This window comes from Lonchura striata, chromosome 5 (assembly GCF_046129695.1).
Source record: "Lonchura striata isolate bLonStr1 chromosome 5, bLonStr1.mat, whole genome shotgun sequence".
In the NCBI taxonomy this organism is placed as follows: domain Eukaryota; kingdom Metazoa; phylum Chordata; class Aves; order Passeriformes; family Estrildidae; genus Lonchura; species Lonchura striata.
Genome location: NC_134607.1, coordinates 54,476,295 through 54,499,451, shown reverse-complemented (window position 1 = coordinate 54,499,451; position 23,157 = coordinate 54,476,295). Strand labels below are relative to the sequence as shown.

Genomic DNA, 23,157 nt, shown 5'->3' with positions numbered 1-23,157 from the left:
ACTGAGCCTTTCTGGTGAAGTCTTGTTTGCAAATGAGGTAAGATTTGTATCTAAAGCCCAGTAATTTGTATTTCATATCAAACCTGGAAAGTGAGTAGAACTACAATAAAATTGCGTGTTACCTTGTGATGCTTCTCCACTGGCGTAATGCTGCAGCACAACATAACCTTTGCCTTCCCCCTGAACTCTCACTTAGGCATACAGAACATTGACAGAAGAGCTGGTAGAGAATGCTTTACTGCTCCCAGGAGTTCCTGCTGCTGACTTTGGCACTCCCCAGCAGTATCACAACATGTTTGAAAGCAGAAATCAAAGAGGAACCTGGCAACAGCATCAAAACAGCACAGAAGGACATCCCATAGTGGGGAATGCTTAAGCAGTGGTGGTGGGCTGAGAGCTGTTGTGTCAGGAATGAAACACAGCATGTTGCAGTTGAGGAGGAAAAAAAAAGAAAGATCAACACACCTGTGAGCTGTGTTGTTACACTTTAAAAGAAAAAATCGGTTTTATGCTCTAGGCTTCTCTGAGATTCAAGGTCAGATCCTGATTTAAAACCTGAGAATCAGTGAAGATTTTATGCTTAGTAAGCTAGGAGTGTATTTTGTTCTAAGACTAAAATTCTGAATGCAGAAAATTTACTTGTGTTTGTGTATTTCTATATGCCCTGGTTCTTTTCTAGTGAAGAATTTTCTCTGTAACAGATCAGCGTATGAAAAAAGGTCAATCCACTGCAGTCAGGTTTCTGACATGCTATGCCTGATCTATTTTTAAGAATACTGCCCAGAAAGCTAAGTGCAGGAATGGTTTCTAGGTTGCATCCTTAGGAAATTCTAGAGTTTGAATCAAACAGCACAGATTCTAAATACTCAGCTGTATTTTTAAAATGTTGGCAGAATTCACTGGATGTAAACAGAGAACTCTAGGGTGCTAAAGGAACCCTGCCCCAATTTCTTGAATTTAGAGCTTTTAAATCACCTTTAAGTTCCAGCAAAAGTTATTTTTGAAAATAATCTTTAAATGGGGCATTTGCAATGAGAGAAAAAATCCCAGGAAAAGTAGAGATTAAAAAGTTGAATATCAGGTTATTGATTTAAGGGATTTCATATCTTCTTGCTGGTGCTTTATATGAGAATATGATATGCTCATTCCTCAAGGACCCTTTATCAAATACACTGTCAGAGATACATTAGAATGTCTGTTCTTGTAAACAACTTGTAATTAAAAATGAGAAGACAAAAGTTAGAGATGAGTCTCAGATCAAATATTGGTCATATTTTCCTTAAATTTGTAGATTAGTTTTTCTCATCCACTAACCAGACCTTTGCAATAATACACATAGCATGATTAAATGTCCTGAAAGAGGACACTATGCATGCCTCAACAGAAGTTAATTCCTAGTGAAATTTACTGAATGCTATTTTCCTGTTTACAAAAGCAGCAGAGGTTAGTAAACCCTCAGGATCAAACACAGAAAACACATCATTTGGATGAAAGTGACTTGCAGATGTGGAATAGATCCAAACTAAATTGCAGCTCTGTTACGTACCTTTGACTTCCCTCATGTCAGATTGAACTTAACATCACCTTTACAAATACTTCTTGCATAGTTTTGCAAAAGTGAATTCTGCATATATTTTTTTTTTTTTTTCTGTGTAGAAGAACCTTGCATCTCTCAAACCATGGAAATATTACATTTGCTCAGATGCTTTCTGAATCCGCTGTTCCCAGACCTGTCTTTGGCAAATTCCATAATGACCCAGGGAGGGGGAGACCTTTTGGGGGAACACCACAATTTCCCTCAGGGTACACAGTTTGGCTCTCCCTGAGCACAGTGCTACCGTGCCAACCTGTGTGCCTTGGTTTCCTTTTCACACAAACTGCAGTGAAGGTAAAGGAGTGCTTGTGTGTGCCTGTGTGGGATGTGGGCACCTGGTACAATTCCAGCATCTGGGCTGATGGCCAAAGCTTGTCCTTCTTTGCAGTCTGTGAGCTGCACAATACAGAACTGGAGTTTGCAGCATTTTTTCTCTTAGCAATGATAAGGATTTAGAGTCTTCCCAGTTAGTTTGTGTACTCCTAGGAATGGGAAAGTTTCCAAGTAAAAAATTAACAGCAAACAACCTAATATCAAAATGAGAAACACAAAAATAAGTTCAAAACTACATGTGGTATGTGTCATGCCTCACTATTTCTAGGCTCTTTTTGACCACCTTTTCACCATATTTAATAAGTGGTTTTGCAGGGTGTAGAGTCTTTTCCCAAGTGCCCTGCTACTTTATCTCTGTTTTCTTTTATCCTGTAAACAATTGGAACAATTGCCGTAAACAATTCCAATTGTTTGTCCTATAAACAACTGGAACAACTTAATCACATGAAAGCAATTTTTATTTTTAGTTACTTTGTGTACCTTGTATTTAACATGTAAAATCACAAGCCCTTTTATTTTTGTCTTTAACACACCCCTAAGTGAATGTTTCCAGTTATTTTGCCTTTTGGACTTGCTGCAGAGATGAAAAAAATCTGTATTCATGAGCTTACTCCATATGAACTAAGAACCAGCTCCAATTAATATATTCAGAGTACCTTATCTTCACCTGCACTGAAATTCTTTTCCCCATCATTTAGGAAAAGGATCTAAGTTAAGCACATGTTTAAGTTGTTGTCTGACTTGATCTGCATGGCTTCTCCCACTGAAAAGAATAGAACACTTGATGGTAGCAAAGAGAAACACATGCTTCCATTTTTGCAGTCTAAGATTAGTTACCAAGTTATGCACAAAGGTATTATTTAGTTAAAATTTTTTATGCCTGGTGCTATGCAAAACAGTCTGAATTTGAAGGAATGTAATTGTCAAAAAAAAAAAAAAAAGTGCAACAATACATCTCAAAAGAGTATGAATCTTTGTGAAAGAATCACATTTTTGTTGACGATGAAAACTCAAGACTCTATAAAAGTAGTTTATTTGTCCGAAAGAGGGAGATAGATTACCTGAGAAAAACACCTGTTTTCTTAGTTCTGATTTTTTGCTTTTCCAAAATGTAAGTCCAATTGTCTTTCCTATTGCTCATCTTACTGGAGGTTTCCAGTGTGGATTTTTTTTTTTTTTTTTTTTTTTTACTTTTTTCTAGATACTGGTTTCATCTAGCTATTCACCAGCTGTGTCTGTCTACTTTGATCCATTTCTCAGCAGCCCTCGGCAAAACCAGATGTGGCTGCTTTCCTGATGATGGGTACAGTCTGTCTATCCTGGAATATCAACAGCCAATTTTTAATTTAGGAAGTAACTGCCACATTAAGGCCATTATGCACAAAATGCTCCCCTGCTTCTCTTGTGCTTTGGCTTAGTTTTTGTTCGGTTTGTTTGTTTGTTTGTTTTTTTAAGGTTTCTACTAATTTTCAATTGCTACAGGACTTTTCTTGTGTGAAGATTTTTCCTAGCACAAAAATCAGCATTTCACCAACAAGCACTGGTGGTCTACATTGATGAATTCTCACCCTGTATCAGAAGATGTGCTATGAATTACAGGAGGTAGCTTTCTCTGCAAGGCAGAAACATTTTCTTTACCCTCAGGAAAGGAATTAAACACTCTGACTGCACAGCACATCTCCAAACACCCTTCTATAGATATGCCTGTTTAGTTGAGGAACAGTCACATCCACCTCAGCACACAGAAGGGGTTCAGCATAAGCTTGGTCTTCCCAATTACTCTGAAAAGCTGAAACTTGGCGAGTTGTTATAGTGATGGCCCTATCTGCTGATCCAGCACTCAGACAAACTCACCTCCAGTCCCACTTCCTCATGAGGAAGGGCAGCTTTCACATCTATGCCAGCCCACTGCAGACAAGGAATTGACTTAGATACTAAGGTGACAATCACAGCTGTTCCTCCTGATACTGACAGCACTATCAGCGACAGCATGGGAAGGCAACTGTTCTGCATCGTGAAGTGCTTAACAAGACGTGCTGCATCGCAAACCAGGCGATATACTTTTTTGCCTCTCAGTCCTGCCACCACTCAGAACACATCTAGCTGTTTTGAGGTTTCTTAGGCTCATTGCCAATTTTAAAGTACTCATAAAGACTTTATCCTTGCGATAGTACTGATTTTAGTTTAAATAGTCATTTTCCCTTTCCCAATGGGACTGCAGGGAACTTCAGCAGAGCCGCGAAGCCTCCACTCTGCCAAAAAGGGTCTGGTTTAAGCAATGAAACACCTGCGCAAACACATCCAAAATGATTTTTCACTCTTTATGGAAACTTATACGTGTAAATAGTAAAGGAACACATGGATAGCTTCAGGGATGACTTCCAACATGAGAGAGAAACAGGGAGGTATTTCTCTGCAGGATCTATCCTTCCCACAGTTCACATAACCAGTGTTCTATCCTAACGCAGCCCCGAGTACCCAGCGCTGCCCACTCCGGTTGTCTCTGAAAGGATGCGTGATCCCAGACAACAGGCCTGGAGATCTGCACTCCACATGCACCTACTGCAGTCACAACCTGTGCAGCTTTTTGGCAGAACATCTTCACAACATGCTCAGGAGGACCACAGTATCCTTTCCATTCTTCAGCAGAGACTCACAAAGCACACTCCCTTCTGCAGTCTCTTGCCTCAACCCCATTAATGCCACTGAAGTCTGTGGATCCCTGCAGCTGCCAGGAGGCTTTTGGCTGTGTGGCTGTTGGCTGCTAAGTAGATATACATTTGTCCTTTCTTAATGACCATACAGCCACACTTCAAGCTTCCTGACTCAAAGCAGGAGAATATTTCTGAGGGAAACTGGGGTATAACAGATCGCCACACCTCACTTGCAGTGAAATCTTCCCAGCTAATTCTAAATGTTTTATAAACATGTTTAAAGATGAAACGTATTTAAATAGTCATGACATACATACTGTAAAGTATAGATACTGCCAAGTCTTCCTGTATTTCAGATGGGAAGATAACTTTTAAGGTATTTTTAAAGTCCTTGCTTTTCATTTCAATATTTCCAACTTTCAATTGAACCAATTACCTATTGTTCCTCCAGCATTAGTTTTTCAGACACCAATAAAATATTAACATTTTTTAAAGAGTTAATTTTCCCCATACTAAAACACAACAGAAATAAACATCTTACTACAGAAGTATGAAAAACAAAAAAGAAAAGAAAGGTTTATTTTCAGAAATACAAAACACCTATTCTCTCATTTCTCCATCTTCTTCCTCTTCTTCCACACCTCTGATGTACAAAACATTATTGCACCTGTAAATAGAACAAAGAGTTTCCTTAGCTATAAACATTATCATTTTCCCCACATAAAACAAGCTTTAAACATTTTTCTGCTTGAATGTAGCCTGGCAACAGCCAAATTCTACAGAACAAAAAGCTGCTGTTGTCCTTGTACACCTTTTTCACACAGTACATCAAACTGTGCAACTTCATGAATGTAATAAATGTTTGACAATGCTGTACAAAAAATTTTTTACTTTAGGGTGAACAGTTACAGTCAAGTTTAACTTCCAAGCATGCAAAGTGTTTCCAGCTACAGTGCATTAGTTTACAATGCCAAAGGATTCCCAAATATATAATACTGTGGAAAACAAAAGTATTTTGTTACCACAAAGGAGACAGTAAATACTTATCTAGATATTGCAAAAATCATTTTTCCTCCTCTCAGAAGGGACTTTGATATAGAAGTCACATTCATAGCCTTCCTATAAGAGCTACACTTGGCATCTTAATTAGACAAGAAACACAACATCCACCAGTATAAGCTTTAATGCAAGTGGTGAGGCAATTTAGAGCCTTCCTCCACCATAAATAAATATCCCAATTACCTTATCAAAACTTCACCCAGGTGTCCAGACAACGCACCGTCTATGTACTCCTCTGTGTTTGCAAGCTTGAAAGGAAAATGAGGAAAAAATCAGAAAGACAGCAATAAAAGCGGCTCCGCAAAGCACACGACGGCTCTGCCCCAGCCCAGGGCTCGGCCCCAGCTCCCGGGGGTGGCCGAGCGGCCCCGGTCCCGCTCTGCACCGCGTCCCCACCGCCCCCGGCCCGGCACGCAGCGCCTGCGGCGGGGAAGGTCCTTCCTTAGGCATCACCTCCTTGAGAGCCCCGTCAGGGCAGAGACACCTCCCACTGCCCCAGGCTGCCCAGAGCACACCTCCCACTGCCCCAGGCTGCCCAGAGCCCCATCCAGCCTGGCCTTGCACGCTCCCAGGGATGCGGCACCCACCATTTCTTCCTCCACAACGCCGGGGGCCGGCACCGCCCCGGCACGCCCCCGGCCCCTCACCTGCATGTTCATGTAGCCGTCCACGGAGACGAGGTAGCCCTTGTACTCCATCCCCCACTTCAGCTTCACCATCACCGGTTTCCCCGTCAGCCCGTTCAGGAACGGCTTGGGGTTGAGGGGCAGGCTCTGGCGGGGGAAGCACACGGTCAGCGCCGCCCGCCTCCCGCTCCGCCTCGCCCGGCCGCCTGGGGCCCGTAACGGAGCGGCTCCCGCCCCTCAGCGCCCGGCTCCCGCCCCTCCCGGCTCCCGGCCCGCCCGGCCCGGCTCCCGCCGCTCCCGGCTGCCGCTCACCATGGCGGGAGAAGCGCGGGCCCGGCGGGACCGCTCGTGCGCGCCGCGGGACAAGGGGCGGCGCTGGGAACGGCTCCGCTTCCCGTTCCGGGGGCGCCGCTCTCACCCCCGGCCTCCCACCGCGCCGCGCTCCCATAGGCTGCCGGGCCCCGACGCGCCGAGCCTCAGGCGCGGCCGCCCATTGGCTCGCCGGTGCCGCGGGCCTGTCTCATTGGCTGCCACTTCCCCCTCCCACCCCCCGTGCTAACCAATCGCTGTTGCCGCCAGTCGCGCCGCGGTGGCGCGGCCGTGCGCGGCGCGGGGGGTGAGCTCGCGCCCCGTGCGCGTCCCCGCGCGCTGTGCCCGTGCGCGTGCCCGCGGTGCCCCGCGCGGTCCCGTCCCGTGAGGCGGCGGCGCGCGGCCGCGCCCATCCGTCCGCGAAAAGAAACCCGCGGAGTGGTTCCACACGCAAGGATAGGAAATCTCAGAGGTCAGCGGGCACATTAAGTGCGAATTCCCCGTCAGTGGCTTTTTACCCCCAGGCAAAGATGTTCTTGGGTGTAGAGAGAGTCGCGACACATCAGTGCTGACTTATGTCTTAACCTTTGACAGGCAAGTGTGCTGCACCAACGCCTGTACCGTTTACCGATTGGTCACATCCTCACTAATGTCTTCTACTGCCCGGTGGATAAATTCATCACATGCCACAATGTGCATTTCTGTTCTGCATGCAGCATGTCCCCTTGATCTTCAGTGTATTATTGGGTGCTGAATGTGGGAAACACCATTCAGGAAACTTAACCTTTCAGTAACAGAGCTATTGTGGGTTGTGTGCACTTCACCTTCCAGAAGTGACTCTAGTGCCCTGGTATTGAAAGCAAAACCATTCTTGCCTCCTCAAATCTGCATATTTAAAGCTGTTGATGCAAAAAGCCATCTTCTCCAGGTCCAGACTGTCCTTACACACCGTGAACGTGTAGGAGTGAAACGGATGCAATTGTAGTTCCTGTTCACTAGCATATATCACAAGTGCAGTTACAGAATCAGAATTGTTAGGGCTGGAAGGGACCTCTGAAGACCATCCAGTCAACCCTCCTGCCAAAGCAGGGTCACCTGCAGCAGCTGACATAGGAACATGTCCAAGTGGGTTTGGAATTTCTCCAGAAAGGGAAACTCTGCAACCTCCCTGGGCAGCATCTTCCAGTGCTCTGCCACTTCCAACGTGAAGAAATTCTTCCTCATGTTGAGATGAAACTTCTTGTGACTATATCTAGATGCACATTTGCACAACCATTAGAAATAAGTGTGATTTTATTTTAGGGTGTAGTGGATGGACAGCAGAAACAAGACCAAAATATGCTAATTTTCTTTCTGGTAGCAGGGCTCATTATGGTCCAGCTGAAAGAATAACTAACTTACTTATAAGATTTTTTTGTAAGGAAGTCTGTGTTTAGACTATGAAGCAAAAATATGAACACAATGGGAAATGGTATATATAAAAATTTTTTCATGCTATTTGCAGTACAGAATAGCTGATTTCACATGATGCCGTGTTGCAGAATTCAATGAGCTTAGACCAAGTGTCTTGAATAAAATCATACTGTAAGAGCAATTTTTGCACTGTTCTGACAAGGATAAACATGTATGCCTGTGAATGGCAATATAAAAGGTTTGGTATGTTATCTGTAAATAGCACTAGTTATTTTTACATATGAAACCAATTTTGACCACAATGTCTCCTATTCATGTTGGGAAAACTTTTTGTGTACCAAGAAATAGGAGCATTTAGATTTCTCTTTAAATACACACTGCTAATCAGGTGAGTAAATATTCCAGCCCTGTTGTTACAAAAAACAAGCATTTCCCAGGGTCATTCGTCTCAGTGTAGAAGTCAAAGACAGAGAGTGCTTGACTACTACTTTCACAATTGGTCCATGAGTTCACACATCAGTAATTCATCAGCTGGAGACTGGGTCTGCGGCAATTTTGGGCAGGGGTAGGGTAAAAAGGAGTACTGAAAGCACAGAATGCATTACTACATCTGGTGTAGTTAACTAAGTCTGTTAATCAGGAAACAAAATAGCTGATGTTTTTCTTTGGCCCTTGTGAGGAATTTGCTGTTTACCTTGTTGACTGAATCATTCTGACTCAGTCTTCTAACGCTGATCTTTGGACCTTCAGCACAGGGGTGAAGTTCACCTTTTGTCCTCTTTGTATTTCCCTTGTAATAGGGGAAGTAATAATTTGCATTCTTTTCTGCCTCTGGTCAGGGTATTTAGGCTGTTGCTCAACAGGAAATGAACAGGAAAGAGTTGTTGTAATAGATTAATCCAAGCCTGAGCTCCTGGGTGGATGGATAGGATTTTCTCTTACAGCTCAGGAGGGGGAATTTAGCACAAATGCCTACACTCTGTTCCTAAGGAAACACATCAAGCAGCTGGACATTCAAGGGCAGCAGCATTTCTGGTGGAGAGGTGGTTACATGGCGTTGTCTGTGTTGGTGCAATTGCTCCCTGACATCACTAATGCACTGTGTTGCTGTAAAATCAGGCTGAGAGGGCCCATGTACCATCACACTGCTGAGAGAAACCTCAGCAGCCCAGAACTCCTTTCTGATTCAGCTGAGTTTGCTGGAGAAGAACTCCCTGCAGTGACCTGTTTCTGTCTGCCATAAACACATTATTAAGGAAACTTTCAGAGCTGCCTCATGTTCCAATTTCTAGTGTGAACATTTAGTGACCATCCCATGCCTTTTCCTAGTGATATGCCAGTGTCAGTGGGGGTTTCCTCCACTGTATTCTTATTCCACATCAGGTGAACTACTTCCGATACCACGCAATCATGTCCACCAGAGCAATAAGAGCTTCAGCTTTGCCATCACCATGTCATGAGCACCAGCTGCAGTCAAAGAACTTAAAGCAGCCATGAAAGTGCAGCCCTGAATTGCAGGTGGGCAGAGCGGAGTTAACAAAATGGAAACTCCATCAGAAGTGCTGAAGACAGCACCTTCAAAGGACAGGTTTTCATTAAAAAGGATACAGTGTGGCAGCATGGAATTAGCCCTGCTATGTGGTGTAGGAACTTCTGCCTCTGTTGGGTTCATTACTGACAAAGCTGTGTAAAAACCTGTTCTCTCCACATACAACCTGTCCCAGGTAAAGACATACCACCTTCCTTCCTCCCTCTTGCCATACTCCCAGGCCAAGTCTGGTCCTTGAACTGTTAGGTGAAGTGATACCTCAGTCCAAGGTTGGCAGTGGTTAAGTAGGCTTGTGCAAAGCAGTAGCCAATTCCTGACGAGCTCTCTGTTCTAACTTCTTGGGGATGCAGTGGTTATGACTCTTGTGCACCTAGGAGGATTTTGAAGCTCTGCGCACCCTTGGGGAATTTAGCTGTTGTAGCAATACTGTTAAAATATGAAGAGGACCTAAGACTCAGGCCGAGCCTTGACATGAAGAACATCTATTTTTCCTTCAGGAATAGACAAAATGGAAGATTTTCCATTAGATATCCTACTGGAATGAAAAATCAGATCTTGCCCACAGTTTGTCTGTAGAGACTATCTTGTCTAAAAAACCTTTTTCAATAAGTAACACAAGATTTTCTCTATGTACAGAAAATCTGTATAATTTATCAGCTCTTGGTGACTTGGGAACTGCTGTAGCAGTATTCTGTGAACTGCCAACAGCCCTCATGTGAGGTATAGTCCTGACTTTATGGGGCTTTGCCACAGTAAAATAGTTTTGCTTCAAGTAGTATTTTTTCAGAAATGTCTTCCAGTAAAACACCTTTCCTCTCTGCTGATTGTCATTTTAATTACACCATCTTTGATCAAATCTCCATGTGAGGCCATAACCATCCACCACAGACCTTCACCACCGATTGTGACTGGGAGTCGGGAGATAGTGAATTCAGACTTAAGAAGAACAGGGGGCTGTAAATTCTCTCTGAGATTCTCATCAACAGAAGCAAAGCCACACTGTTCCACAAGTGTGGATATACAGTGAATCCAAGGGTGGATCCAAGTAATAGGAGGCACAAAACTGGTTAGCCTGTTTCAGGCTTCATCCAAGCAACATGCCTTTTTTCACATGCTGACAGACTTTCATGTCAGTGTAAGACTGTAGCTCAGAACATATGCTCAGTCTTGCTGAACAACACTTGGAAACAGCCAAAGAGAAGAACACAGGGGAGCCACAAAAACCAGGTGATTTTCCATTGGCCCTGAATGCCTGGCAGTGGCTAGCAACAGTAATGTGAGGGAACACAAACAAAATGCAAAAGTCTGTTTGGGATGGACTTTCCCAGTAAGCAGGAGACCACGCTGTGAACAGCTCCCAGGGCAGGAGGTAGAGGTGAGCCTGGGAAGATAGAAATGAAGGGTTTCTTCTTGGGTAGAGGATTTATATGCAGTTTCAGATCAGTACAATGTCTTTTATATCCAGTGATGTCAGTATAAAATGAGACTGAGGGTGGAGGTGGGGGGCAGGTATGTGCTAGCAAAAGGCCAGATCTTTTGTCCATACCATCAAAGATCTGGCAGTGACTCTTCTGTGAACCTGTCACAAGGCCGGGCTGTGCCAACAAGAAGGGGCATGGGATGCATATTGTACAGAAATTATGGGCACATTAAAGTATCCTTTTATCCATATTGTAAACCTTTATTTTTCTGAGCAATAGTGCTCATGCAAATTATGCAGCTACACTAAAGAGAGGCCCTTTAAGAATGTGTCTCTGAAAACACAGTCTCCTTTGCCAAGAAATAATGGGACTTCCTTAATTATCAGATGTTATCTTCTGGTTTAGCAAACTTTCGTTGCTTTATGTGCAGTTTCTTCTTTTATGCTTTGACATTAATGAATTGGAATTGAAATTATGTACTGAGGAAAACAAAGTCATCTGTACAAATAACAAAATGGTGTACTTGTGTGTGTCAAAAAGAAGGAGATCAAGTATTGTGCACAAGGAGTTTGGAAACTGCTTTCACCAAAACATCTTAATAGATATTAATAACTGGCTCCAAATCACAGAAGTTGTTTAAGGGTTGGTGTTTTGAGAAATCTGTCTGATCAGAGCTCAGAAAGTCTGGCTGGTGTTGGAGGCTCTCTGTGTAAGGTGGCAAGTTCTGCCATATCAGAGGACCTCATCTGCTGCAATTTTTAACAGTGAATCTTGTGGGGACGGAGGAGAGAAAGGAATTATTAGGCAACAGGCACATAGGTTGCCCTCACCGTTTCAGAGAGAGAAGGAAACTAGCTGGATAGGAGAAAGTCAGAGACATAAATGATGCTGGGTTAAAAGGAGCAGCTAAATCTAGGATTCCTGAATTTCTTAGAAAACTCTGTCTGAGCCCAAGCAATATTCTGGAGAGATGAGGCAGAGACATAGGAGCCCAGGTCCCACAGAAACCAACCTGAGTCATCAAGGTTGACTGGTAGCTGCAGGGATGACATTCTTCCATTACCCAGTGAGGCTTTAATGTGCTGTGGTTCTATTAATTTGGCCAGATACATCTACTCTTCTGATAGCCAGAGGGAAGAGTGTTTTAGGGTTGGAGCATCTGCAAAGTCTACCAGGTTATTTGCACCCCTCCCAGGAAAGCCAGTGCTTATCCTCAGGCAGCTGGGCCAGAGTCTCATTTCCAGGAAGGAGCTGCAGACAGAAAAAATTCCTGGCCTCCTGTGCTCTGGAAATGTGCTGGAGGTGAAGTCTGCAATTTGTGTTTGACTTGAACCTGAGCCCAAGGCCACATCTCATCTTGGAGGCAGCACTCACTGCCCTGCATCTGAGACCAGTGGCTTCCAGTGGCTTCCGCCTCTCTGCTAAACTGGTGTTCCTTTGTTAGGGCCTCTCCTGGGGAGTGACTGCCAAGGTCCACTGTAAAGGCAAATGTGTGTGAACAACCTTCCCCGTGGAGCAGAGTGGAGGAGAAGCTTTGCTTTCGTGCAGCCTGTTTGTGGTCAAGCAAAGGATCCCAAGCTTGTGTAGGTCGACAGGCTTTTCTCAAACCCTGCAAAACCCAGAGGCTTAGGCTGCCCAAGACAGGAAGGACTATAAGGAACCAGGAATTAACTGTGGGGATGGTCAGTTAATTAGGACCAAATGGCCAAGAAAGACAGCACAAAAGACTGCAGTATGCTCATAACTCAAAATCCCATGGTTCAGCACACATCATCTGTTACAAATCCAGGAGAGAGAGCATGGCTATAGCTGTTTACACTGGTTATATGCCAACCATCCTCAGATTAACACTGCCCTGACTTTCATACTTCTTGGGACAGTGCCCAGCTGTATGTGCTGGGTGCAGTGTGGAATCACAGCAATGCCTTTTTTGAGAATTGACTAAGAGCTCAGTAAGTTGGAGTTTTGGCCAGTGAAGTTTCCACTGCATTATGTCAATGGCAGCTCACAGAGACCAGTTCTATCTGGTTCATTTATAGTCAGGAGTCCATTCATGTGCTGGTGTTCCCTTGACACAACTGTTTCCTGTAAAGCTGCAAACTGTCATTTAGTTTGGCATTTCTGCTTATGTTTTGCTGAGTAGTCTGTTAGGTCAATTATACAACTGTTAGGTTTTTCCCAAAGTGCACAGAGGATGAGAGCTGGCTTCTCTTTGCCCAGCAGGTGTTTCTAAGGAGGCAGCTGATGTGCTCTGGGCTTCCCTGCCTAGACCAAGAGCCTGGAGGGATACTGTGAACAATTTCATCAATGACAGTGCATTGACAATTCCTGATACTCCTTGCATGCCCCAGATAACCTGCCACGCTGTCACACTGCTTCCTTTGGGTCCTTTTCTATTCTTCGAATCCTTTACAACAGCCACTGCTACTATCTGCACTTGGCCTCAAGTGAGTGGCCTCAGCAGCATAGCATGGACTCTTAGCAGCATTCACATCCACTTGGTGCCCTCCTTCTCCAGAGCAGTGTCTCTTCTGTGGCAATTTGCACTGCAGGAAGGCCCAGGTGGTGAAGACAAGGTGTTCTTGTCGTAGCACCCAGAGGTGGTCAGGAGGGGATCCACGCTTCTGCCCAGGAGTGCAGTGAGGAGCACACTTGCACTGATAAGTGCTGACCAGGCCAGCAAAGGGAAGATCGTGCCCCGATTGCACTGTTTACTGCAATGCAGGATAGAGACACTCAACAAGTTTGGTAATAAAAACTATTGGGAAAAGCCTGCTTCTCTGCCAGGAGACATATTGTGGTGTCTGAGCTGGCTCTTTCCAACCACTGCGTGCAAACTGGGATGATTTGGAGGATTAGGGTATGCTCAAGGGATAGACCATGGCCACATCTTGCAAGCACAGCAAAAGGTGTACCCTTAACAAAGACCATTTTCTGCAGCACTCAAGTCTTTGCTCCAAAACTTTTATTTCTAGAAGAAACATTTTTTTTTTATTCCTTTTTTGTTTTGTTTTGTTTTTTGTTTGGTTGGTTTTTTGTTTGCTTTTTTTTAAGTAGAGGGAAAGGAACCTATGTTTTTCCCAAGCATCATTCTTGGAAATGACCTTCTGAAATTTTCTTGAAACATATCAGCTTGGAGCAGGTATTTCCTGCTTCCAGGAAAGCTTTTCTAGAGATCTGCCTCCTGTAAATGTTTATACAAACAATTAAAGACTGCCAAAGTTATAAGTGGCAAAGATAGAGGAGCTTAGGATGGAAAACATTGAAACCTTAATAATAGCATTGCAAACTGCACTTAATAAATAGATGCATTTGAGATGGATTTTGTATAATAAATGCTAGCTTTAACATTAAACTTTTGTACCTTTTTTTTTTTTTTTTTTTTTTTTTTTTTTTTTTTTTTTGCTGCACAGCAGGCAAAAATATAACATAGCCTGACACAGTGTTGAGTATTTTCTGGCAAATTATGCATTTTAAAAATTATTCTTAATGTTGTTTGATCAGTTGCAGGTTGCAATGGACTGATATTGGTATTCCTTTCCTATGACACTTCATGTAAAGCAAGTGACTACTTGTTTTGACAGGCTGTAAAAGATACATAATTATAAGGGGGAAGAGCTACTTCATTCCTGTGACACTTTATGGATTTACATACTTCTGTGCATTGGACATAAAACACATAGACTCATCTGTGGTTTTGCGGGGTTTTACTTTAAATGCTCAGGAAGAAGCTCTTATCATGTTTTATCTCAGGGAAAGGAGATCTAGAGGATTAAATGATACAATTAAAGATTTATTTTAAAACAAGCACAAAGTTCAATGCTGAACAGTCTTGTTTAAGCGTGATTCACATAGTGCCATGTTGAGACACCAAGAATTTTAATGGAGCTGTGACTTTACATTAAGTGTTTGATAAGATAATTCTCAGTAGATGGAAGTGGATGGCAATTCCCATTGTCCCCTGAACGGGTCTGTCTGAGGCGAAGTGTGATTGTGGCAGTGGGTGACACTGCTCCTGTCCCAGCAACTGGACACCAGCTCCTACTGAAAGACCCCGGCAGACAGTTTACCCATCCATAAGAGTGGCTGGAAACCTGAATGGCATGGTACTTTGTCACCATTTAATTATTATCTGAATTTAGGCCTGTGAAGGGCCTTTCTCACAGGCTATGTCAACAAAGATCTTTATTATAAAGCTCTACTTTTTTTGTGGTGTTTGGAGGGCAACATTTACCAGACTTAAGAACCTGTGGTTTGTCAGGTACCTTTGAGTCTATATGTATGAAACACTATTCCTCTAATACACTATTCATACAATATGTTTTCTTTATGGGTCACATAAGAATTTCAGGGAGTTTATTCTGAAAATTTGCATGAAGTTGAATTTTTTTTCCATGAGTAGTCAACAACAGTAAGCTAAGTATAGATGGAAAATACTGCAGACCAGTGTTTCTGGTGCTGAGCAAACATATGAATATATAATTGCTTATATAAATTAAAAATACAACTTTTTTATGTTGCCAAGTTGATTCCAATCTCAAGTAATGGACTAAAGGTGCAAGTTCAGCACATTGGTTGGACCTGTAATGTCTTTAGCAAATGAGGGAAGCTGAATACCCTTTGCCTGCATAACCTTTGCCTTCACTGGTTTTGCCTTATTCACATTTGGAAGTGCACATCATCCTCTAGTGTGTTTAAATAGCAGCAGGATGGAAGTAATGACTGCTTTCAAGGGCAGAATGCTCCTGAGTTCCATGGGAACTGGATGCTAAATTATACCAAACAGTCATAGACCACACATGACTCAGACCCAAACTGCACATCTGAAATGTTGCTGTAATGAAAAGCATCACTTAATTTTTTTTTATTTATAGCACAGGCAAACCTAGTTTATATATTTTTAAAAATGTGTTTTGCTTTCCATATTTTGTGTGGTTAATACTCCTATGTGTGTGTGTATATATATATATATGATACCAAAGAATGCATGCAGACTCTACCATTCATATTAATATGTATTTATGTGCTGGATATTATATGTACATGCACTCTATATTATTTACTAACAATCACTTTATTTGAGGCATCAGAAAAAATGTGGGATTTCACTGTGTCTGAGAGCACTGATTACATTTACAATGGTGAACAGATTAACCATTTAGTTGCAGGTATCAAGGTTGTCACTCAAACTGGCAGCACCTCAGAATAGCTAAAGCTTATCAAAAATTGTCTGGATTGGAAATGACAGCCATACATGCATGAATGCGTCTGTATGGCTGGAAGACTGTTGAAGTGTGAAGTGAAGAAGTTCACTGCAGTTTATTTTTTTATCATAATTACTGTATTTCATGGAGAAACATTGACTTGCCACAGAATAAATACAAGGGGAAACTGAAAAAAACTCCATTCTCTTATCATCTTATTTCCCAAAGGTCACCACATTTGAACAAAGCGTATTTATTTCATTCCTTATGCATTTATGTAGCCATTTACTGTACTCTGTATAAGTGAAGCAGAATAATTTTTTGCGAGACTAATTAAAAGTTGCATGGTAGAAAATGTTTTTGTGATCACACCACCGGAACGAAATTGAGCTGTCTTTACTGACGTGTGCTCCATTTACTGGGTTTTTTAAAACATATTTCCCACACTTCCAGCAGATCATTATTTTTTAAAAGCAAAAACATACTAAAGCCTTTCCTCATAAGTAAATTAATATCCTTAATGAACATATTTAGAAAAATAAAGTGGCAATTTATCTCATCTTTTTTTGAATATTGTGTGGCTTTATTCTGTTTTCCAGCTCTATAACATCTTACGAAACTTCCATGTCAAATCAAGAACAACTAAATTACCTTTAAGTCAAGAGGATTGATGTGTAAAGTTTATTTGTTTCCAGCCTGGTGGTCCTGCAGTCTCTTTCAGTCCCAGCATGAAGTACAAACCAGGCAATTTTACCATGTTCTACATGTTGGAGCTCATGTGGAATTGGCCTTTAGTAAATGGAAAAGACCAGTAATTTAGTTATATGATTTCATCATATATTGTTAACAGAGTTGAGGATTCCACTGAGCAAGTCTGGAGTTTTACCATGACAAGTGGACAAACCCAAGCTTTTATTAAAAAAAAAAAAAAAAGTTTATATCCCCCAAGTTTGTTCAAACCAGTGTTAATTCTTCCCAAACACTGCCATAGGTGGGGAGGGGATGGGACCTAGATTTGTGGCTGATGCTTCTGAGGAGAAAATGGTCTACTGAAGAAAGGAGAGGATCCACTTTTAACTGGTGTATCACTGCAAAGTACCCATTTGGCTTCCTCACAGAATATGGGAAATCTTCTTCTTCAGGTGTTATGTGCCAGATTAAACTGGAAGCATTAATACTCTCTGTGTACACTCAAATAAAACTGCTGTATCTGAACGAGGCAGTGGATAAAGTGTTGATAGTAGCAGAAGTTCACGTCATGCTCGAATAGACTAAAACACATGACACCTTTGATGCACTTTATCATTCTAGGCCTGGGGTCAGGGATCAGTCTTACCCTTACTGCTGGTCCAGCAAGCAGCCTTTAGCAAGTTGTGAAACTCCCGTTTGCAGAGCAGGGGCATTTTGCATTGTTCTGGCCCTTGAGGTTATGATGGCACACAGAAGACTTGTGCACGATCGAGTCTCTGCTGCAGGGCAAAAAGTCATAAAAGGGTGCCCTGCAGAGATATCGAACCATGGGTAGGGGAAAGGAAGCATCCTTTAAAAGCCGGAGAATGAAGGTAAGAAAGATAACCCTTACTGCTCTACCTGCCATTAAGTGAAAAAGCCATTGCCTGGTTATGTTAGTTTTTGTTGCAAATCTGTGACTGCCTGAAGCAGAAACCCCATACATTCTTTTCACTTCCCGGTGGCTGACCACATGAGCAGAGACGAAATGCCTCCCTTTCCAACTGTGTGCAAATGGCTCTGAGATATGGATAGATATGGGATTGTCAACTCCAATTAGTTGAAGAAATGACCTACTGTACTTCTCTTCTATAGGTATTAAAAAAGCCGTTCCGCCCATGAATTAGACATCGGTGAGAGGCTGAATTTAAGCCCACTATTGTATGGGAATGTCCACTCCGCTTTGCCACACTAAAGACATTCAGGCAGGCAGAACACCCTCCGCTGACTCATTAGGGCATACATTAGAGGCAAGCTCGCTGCGCTCGCCATGAACCCACAGTGCTCTCTTGAATGGTAGCCCTTGGTGGACGCTTGCAGGGCAGGCCGGTTCCCACAGCACCCCGCTGATCCCCTGTGAACAGATTCGCAGCTCCCCGCTGGCTGCAGAAATGGATTGCTTGCCCCATCCTCACCCGCCACTGACAGCCCTCATAATAATAACCTGCCCGGGAGGCGAGGCACGGGGACGGGTTTCTGACAACTCATTAGCCTGAGATACGGTCGGTTCCTGCCAGGGACCGTCACCACCGCTGCAGAGGGAGCAGGACAATGCTGGGCAACACCAGTCGGGCCCTTTCGAGGCCATCCTTCCCCAAAAAACACTACTTTCATCCTCAGAAAGGAATTCCTGCAGGAGGTGACACCTTGGAGATCCTCGATGAGGGAGAAACCAGAAAAATTGGAATGCTAGAAGTGCTGAGGAGAAAAATGAGGCCAGCAGGGGGTCGTATGATACCACAGTGAAACTACAGCTGCTCCGAGGGATGGGAGGCAGCCCTGGGCTCGGGCATGCACACATCGGCAGTAGTTCAGCTCTGAGGTCCTGGGTCTGATTTCTCAAGTGCTGTCTCTCTTCCTCTGTAGGCTTCCTCATGACATCTTGATCAAGGCATCAACCTGGCAAAAGAAATCAAGAAAAGAACTGGGAATACTATTAATTGTTGCTTTTCACTGTCCTCTGCAGTTTGTCTTTTAAAATCCAGGTGCACTGAATTGTCCTGTGACTTTTGTTCCTGTCAGGAACTACACGTGCAATCCTGTCCACTCCCCCATGACACTGGAATGGTAGACTGGAACCTCTGAGTCTGGCAGAAATGCTCTGGATGTAACTCGTCTGTGTGTGAAAATCAGCAACTGGAAGTTCCTCAGCCTGGTTTGCAGGAGGGGTGTGGAGGCCTGTCCGTGATGAGCTGTTCTTTTCTGGCAGTCAGTCTGGAGTGCTACTACCTGATCTCCAGCTTGGAGAGTGATGCTTACAAAGAGATCTTCAATCAAAGCCCCCAACAAAAGCAGCGTTGAGTAGATTGGTTGCTACAGGCAACAGATGCCCTTGCTTCTAATGAGACAGGAGCAAGACTTGGGGAATCTTATTTCACCTTTGCTGCATATATATTTGCATATCTTTTCTATGCAAATTGAAGCCCTGAACTGTGTGTCCCCTAAGTGATGTTTTCAGGTTTAATCAATGACTCAAAAAGAGCAAGACCATTTATTTGTAATGTATTTGACTGGCTGCATACTGGTAGACAATGAAAATTTAATGAGATTTTTTTTTTTTTTTTAATACAGAAGCATTAAATAGTTTCATTAAGAGAAACAATTTTCAGCATTACTGCAGAGAAATGCCACCTATCAAGACTGGAAACAGTCGCTCTAAAGCAAATGTGAGCAAGACCTAATTGTGATAGCAAAGAAAGAAAAAACAATTCAGACCATACATAAGTAAATAAATAAAAAGAATCATCACAGTGTACTGTTCCCATAGCCCTTTCTGAATCACAGCTCTCTAAGTACTCAAGTGTTGTGGTCAGGAAAAGCTCACTGCTATTGCTAAAGTATTGAGAAGTATGCAAAATCACAAAGAAGCAACTTCTGTTTCAGAAGGGAGGAAATGGCCATGGTCTAAAACTGTGTTATTATATTGTTTCTATCTTCTAAGAAGCTTGTCTTGCAGGCAGAACTTTAACTATGGAGACACAGAAAATTTCCAGGAACACTGGCGATGTTCCAGACCCACTAATAACCCCCCTTTAGTCATGAGAAGCAGTAACACATAGTAAATCATGCTGAGGACCAACAAAAGGTTTCTAACAGCTTTGTTAATGAGCTGGAGGTAAAAGCATGTCATTGACATTAGCAGAGAATGTTAAATTTGGATCTGATGCAGTCAGAAAAATTGTTCCAACACAAATGTGAAGATTAAAATTATCTGGCCAGAACTGACAGTAAATCAGTCAATTTCAGGAACTACAGCTGTTGAAAAGAAGGTCAAATATATTGCTCTAGGTTTCAGATGCAGTCTAATCCATGTGGTCTGTCTAGAGATCCAGCAGATGTAAGTGACGGTGACATCATCTGCTGGCAAGTGACAGCTGGTACTGTCCCAGTGGCCTCAAACAGAGCTTTGATGAGAAAAGGTGCAAAGAGAGAGAAAGAAACAAAATTAATCAAAATTAAAAGACTGTCTGACATGGTCTAAGGCTGCAATAAGATACTGCTAAGTAAAAAAGGCGCATGTTTGTTCCCAAGCTGTCTTGGGAATTTTGTGAAGAAATCCCTAAATGCAAAATTTCATGGGAGACTAAAACAGAAGATGAATTAAATTGGTATGGATGTAGATGTGTTCTTTGTCAAAGACAAGGAAAATCAGAGTCTGCTGTTGGGATAAACCACAGAAGTGTCACGTCCTTCCCAAAAGGAAAGTTCTGTTGCTGAGGGAGAAACTCTGACTTTATGAAGAAGGAGTTATGAGTGGTGGTGTAGAGAGTTCAGCTGGGGTTTTGTATACAGCAAAACAGCCCTGGAAGGGAGGCAGCCACATATGGCTCTTCCTCTGGGGGATTCACCAGTGACACCAGTGCCCAGTTTTTTGGACCAGATTCATATTCCTGAATTGCTTTAAGCACGCAGTACATAGCAGGGAGCAAGGTTTATTATCTATTTTAAGGAACCCTTGCCTACCAAACTAATATTAAAGAAGCTTTCCTTAACTACAAAAAATTTGTTTATGGAAAAAAAAATACAAACAACAACAACAACAAAAACCAAAAAAAAACCCAAAAAAACCCACCCAAAAATTTACATGACTGTGAAAATACACATTCTATTTATTTTCTTCCAAGTTCATTTTCAGCACTGAATTTGAATTGGATTCAGCAAGACTAAGGAAAAAGGAAGATAAATCTGGACTGGGCCAAAAGAGATATAGTCCAAAGGAGCAAAGATTTCAGTGTTGCATCTCAGAGCCACTAACAGAGCTGTGTTGGTCATAGCCCCCAGTGACCCATGTCTTAAAATCTCAAATAAAGTATCTGCACCAAATATTCTCCTAAGTGGGGTTCAGACCACAGGTTTGCAAGTGAGGTGAAGTCTGATGTTTGAAGATAAAAGTGACTGGTAAAATGCAGGAGTCTGGAAGGAGGTGAGTGAGGAGGAATTCAGAGGAGTGGAGAAACCTTAGAGGACACTGATGCTTAAGGGCCACCACCTCTGCAAATAGAAGAAACAGCTGCTTGTCTGATATTCTCTGGGGCAAAGGAAGGAGCTGATGTTACTTTTCCTAGTGAGTGAAGAGCTCCAGTTTCTGTGTGTATGTTCATTTGGAAATATTCAGGACAAGGAAGAAATGGTTTCAGAAGATGAGTTTTTCCACTTTATGATATGGAGCCTATATATAAAGTATTTCATAATGTTTGGAACACCTTCACAGCAAGCCATTTTGATATGTTCCACTGAAACTACTTTTCAATGGGAAAACAAATACATAAAGAAGAATAGAGGATGTTTTTCAAAGTCTCCAGAAGATGTTTTTGGCTTTAGTACACTTCCTTCCAAGCCCACTAAATACACTTTCCGAAAGTCAAAGCACCTCTTTTCCTGCAGCAGGCTAAATGAGTCCAGAAAGCAGCCCAGTCCTGAGTTCTCAGTGCCAATTCTGACCCCTCTTATGATATTTTAGATAGCTCAGATATTTCTTGATCAAGCTCTCTGAAGGAAAGGACTGTTAAAGCACATCTGTAAACTGAAGCATGGAGAATTCTTTACATGTGTAAAATTCCTTCTCATTATATAGAGAGAAACAGTTTACAGACTTCTCTAAGTGCAAGGCAAATAATTCACCAGAACAATACGAGCCTTTTAGCCTTGATGATCTTGTTAGGCTACAAATGTCTGAATGGCTTGCCTGGTTTACTTGAAAGTGACTAAATTAAATGCTGTCTTTTATTCATTAGCTGGGAAATTTTTTTCCTAAGCACTTTACTCAATTTCTGAAACATCTGCACATAAATGAGAAAAAGAAAAGAGGGCAAAATAGCACATAAAGGGGATTTAATTCTCTCTTAAACAGAAATGCAAATTAAGGAATTCTAGCTAGCCTGGGAGATCCCTGCCCAGGGATGCTGGATATTGGATGGGAACAATATAAACATATATTTCTCAGAGCATTCATGTTACCTAGAGCTCCAAAACTGGGGTTCATCCATGGTCATATTCACAAGACATAACAAATTATTGTTTAAGGATTACATTGGGAAATGTTGCAAGATTAGATCAGAGTCTGCATTTCAGTGTTCTGGACTGAATTTACACACATGAAGATGTTAGTCTGGAAAATTACCGTGCTCCCTAGAGCTAGAATTCCCCTCATGGAGCTATACTTCAGATATATGAAGCATGCTGAGTTGCATACATCCATCAGCGCATGGCTTTCAGTGCCATCTGACATATTTTCAAACATATCAAGCTCCATGTATTCTTTGTGCACTCCTGCTGAGACTGCAAATCCCCAGATAAATGCCTGCACCACAACACTGAGGGGAAGGCTTTCATATTTTATTTCCTTCAGTGCTCACTGTGTTAGCACTGTACCCTGGTTGGAGGCAGTGGTTGCCTGGTCCGTGATCTCTGCAGTTCAGCAATAGAAGGAGCTCCCTGGATCCAGGGAACAATCTAAGTGCTGTGTTGCAATCTTTTCCTGGACAGTTTCTTTGTTTTCCACCTGCAAGTTTTGCTCAGATGGCTTTTGCTCCCCATAATGGCCAGGGATGTCCCAAAGTCCTTCTCGGCAGGGGAGCTGGATCATGATGTGCCTTCACAGGCTGCTCCATATAGCACTGTCTGCTCCAGTGCAGCCAGGGCAGATGTGCAGCACCGTCCCATGGGATGTTTCCTGGTGGGACAGCTGGGCCCATGTGTGCTCGTGGGGCTGTAGGAAGACTCCCCTCCCTGCTGCTACTGAGTGCCACTGCTTTCCCAGGCACATG

At 42.8% G+C, this 23,157-nt stretch overlaps 1 protein-coding gene across 1 annotated transcript; it reads right to left on the bottom strand.

The window, feature by feature from the left end:
- Positions 1-5,130: 5,130 nt before the first annotated feature.
- SNRPF (small nuclear ribonucleoprotein polypeptide F) lies at positions 5,131-6,709 on the bottom strand. Its single transcript, XM_021528066.3, has 4 exons — positions 6,579-6,709; positions 6,288-6,413; positions 5,824-5,888; positions 5,131-5,248 (listed from the first exon to the last, which is right to left on the bottom strand). Exons 1-4 carry the CDS (start codon positions 6,579-6,581, stop codon positions 5,182-5,184), a joined length of 261 nt encoding a protein of 86 aa, XP_021383741.3. The 5' UTR covers positions 6,582-6,709; the 3' UTR covers positions 5,131-5,181.
- Positions 6,710-23,157: the final 16,448 nt, after the last annotated feature.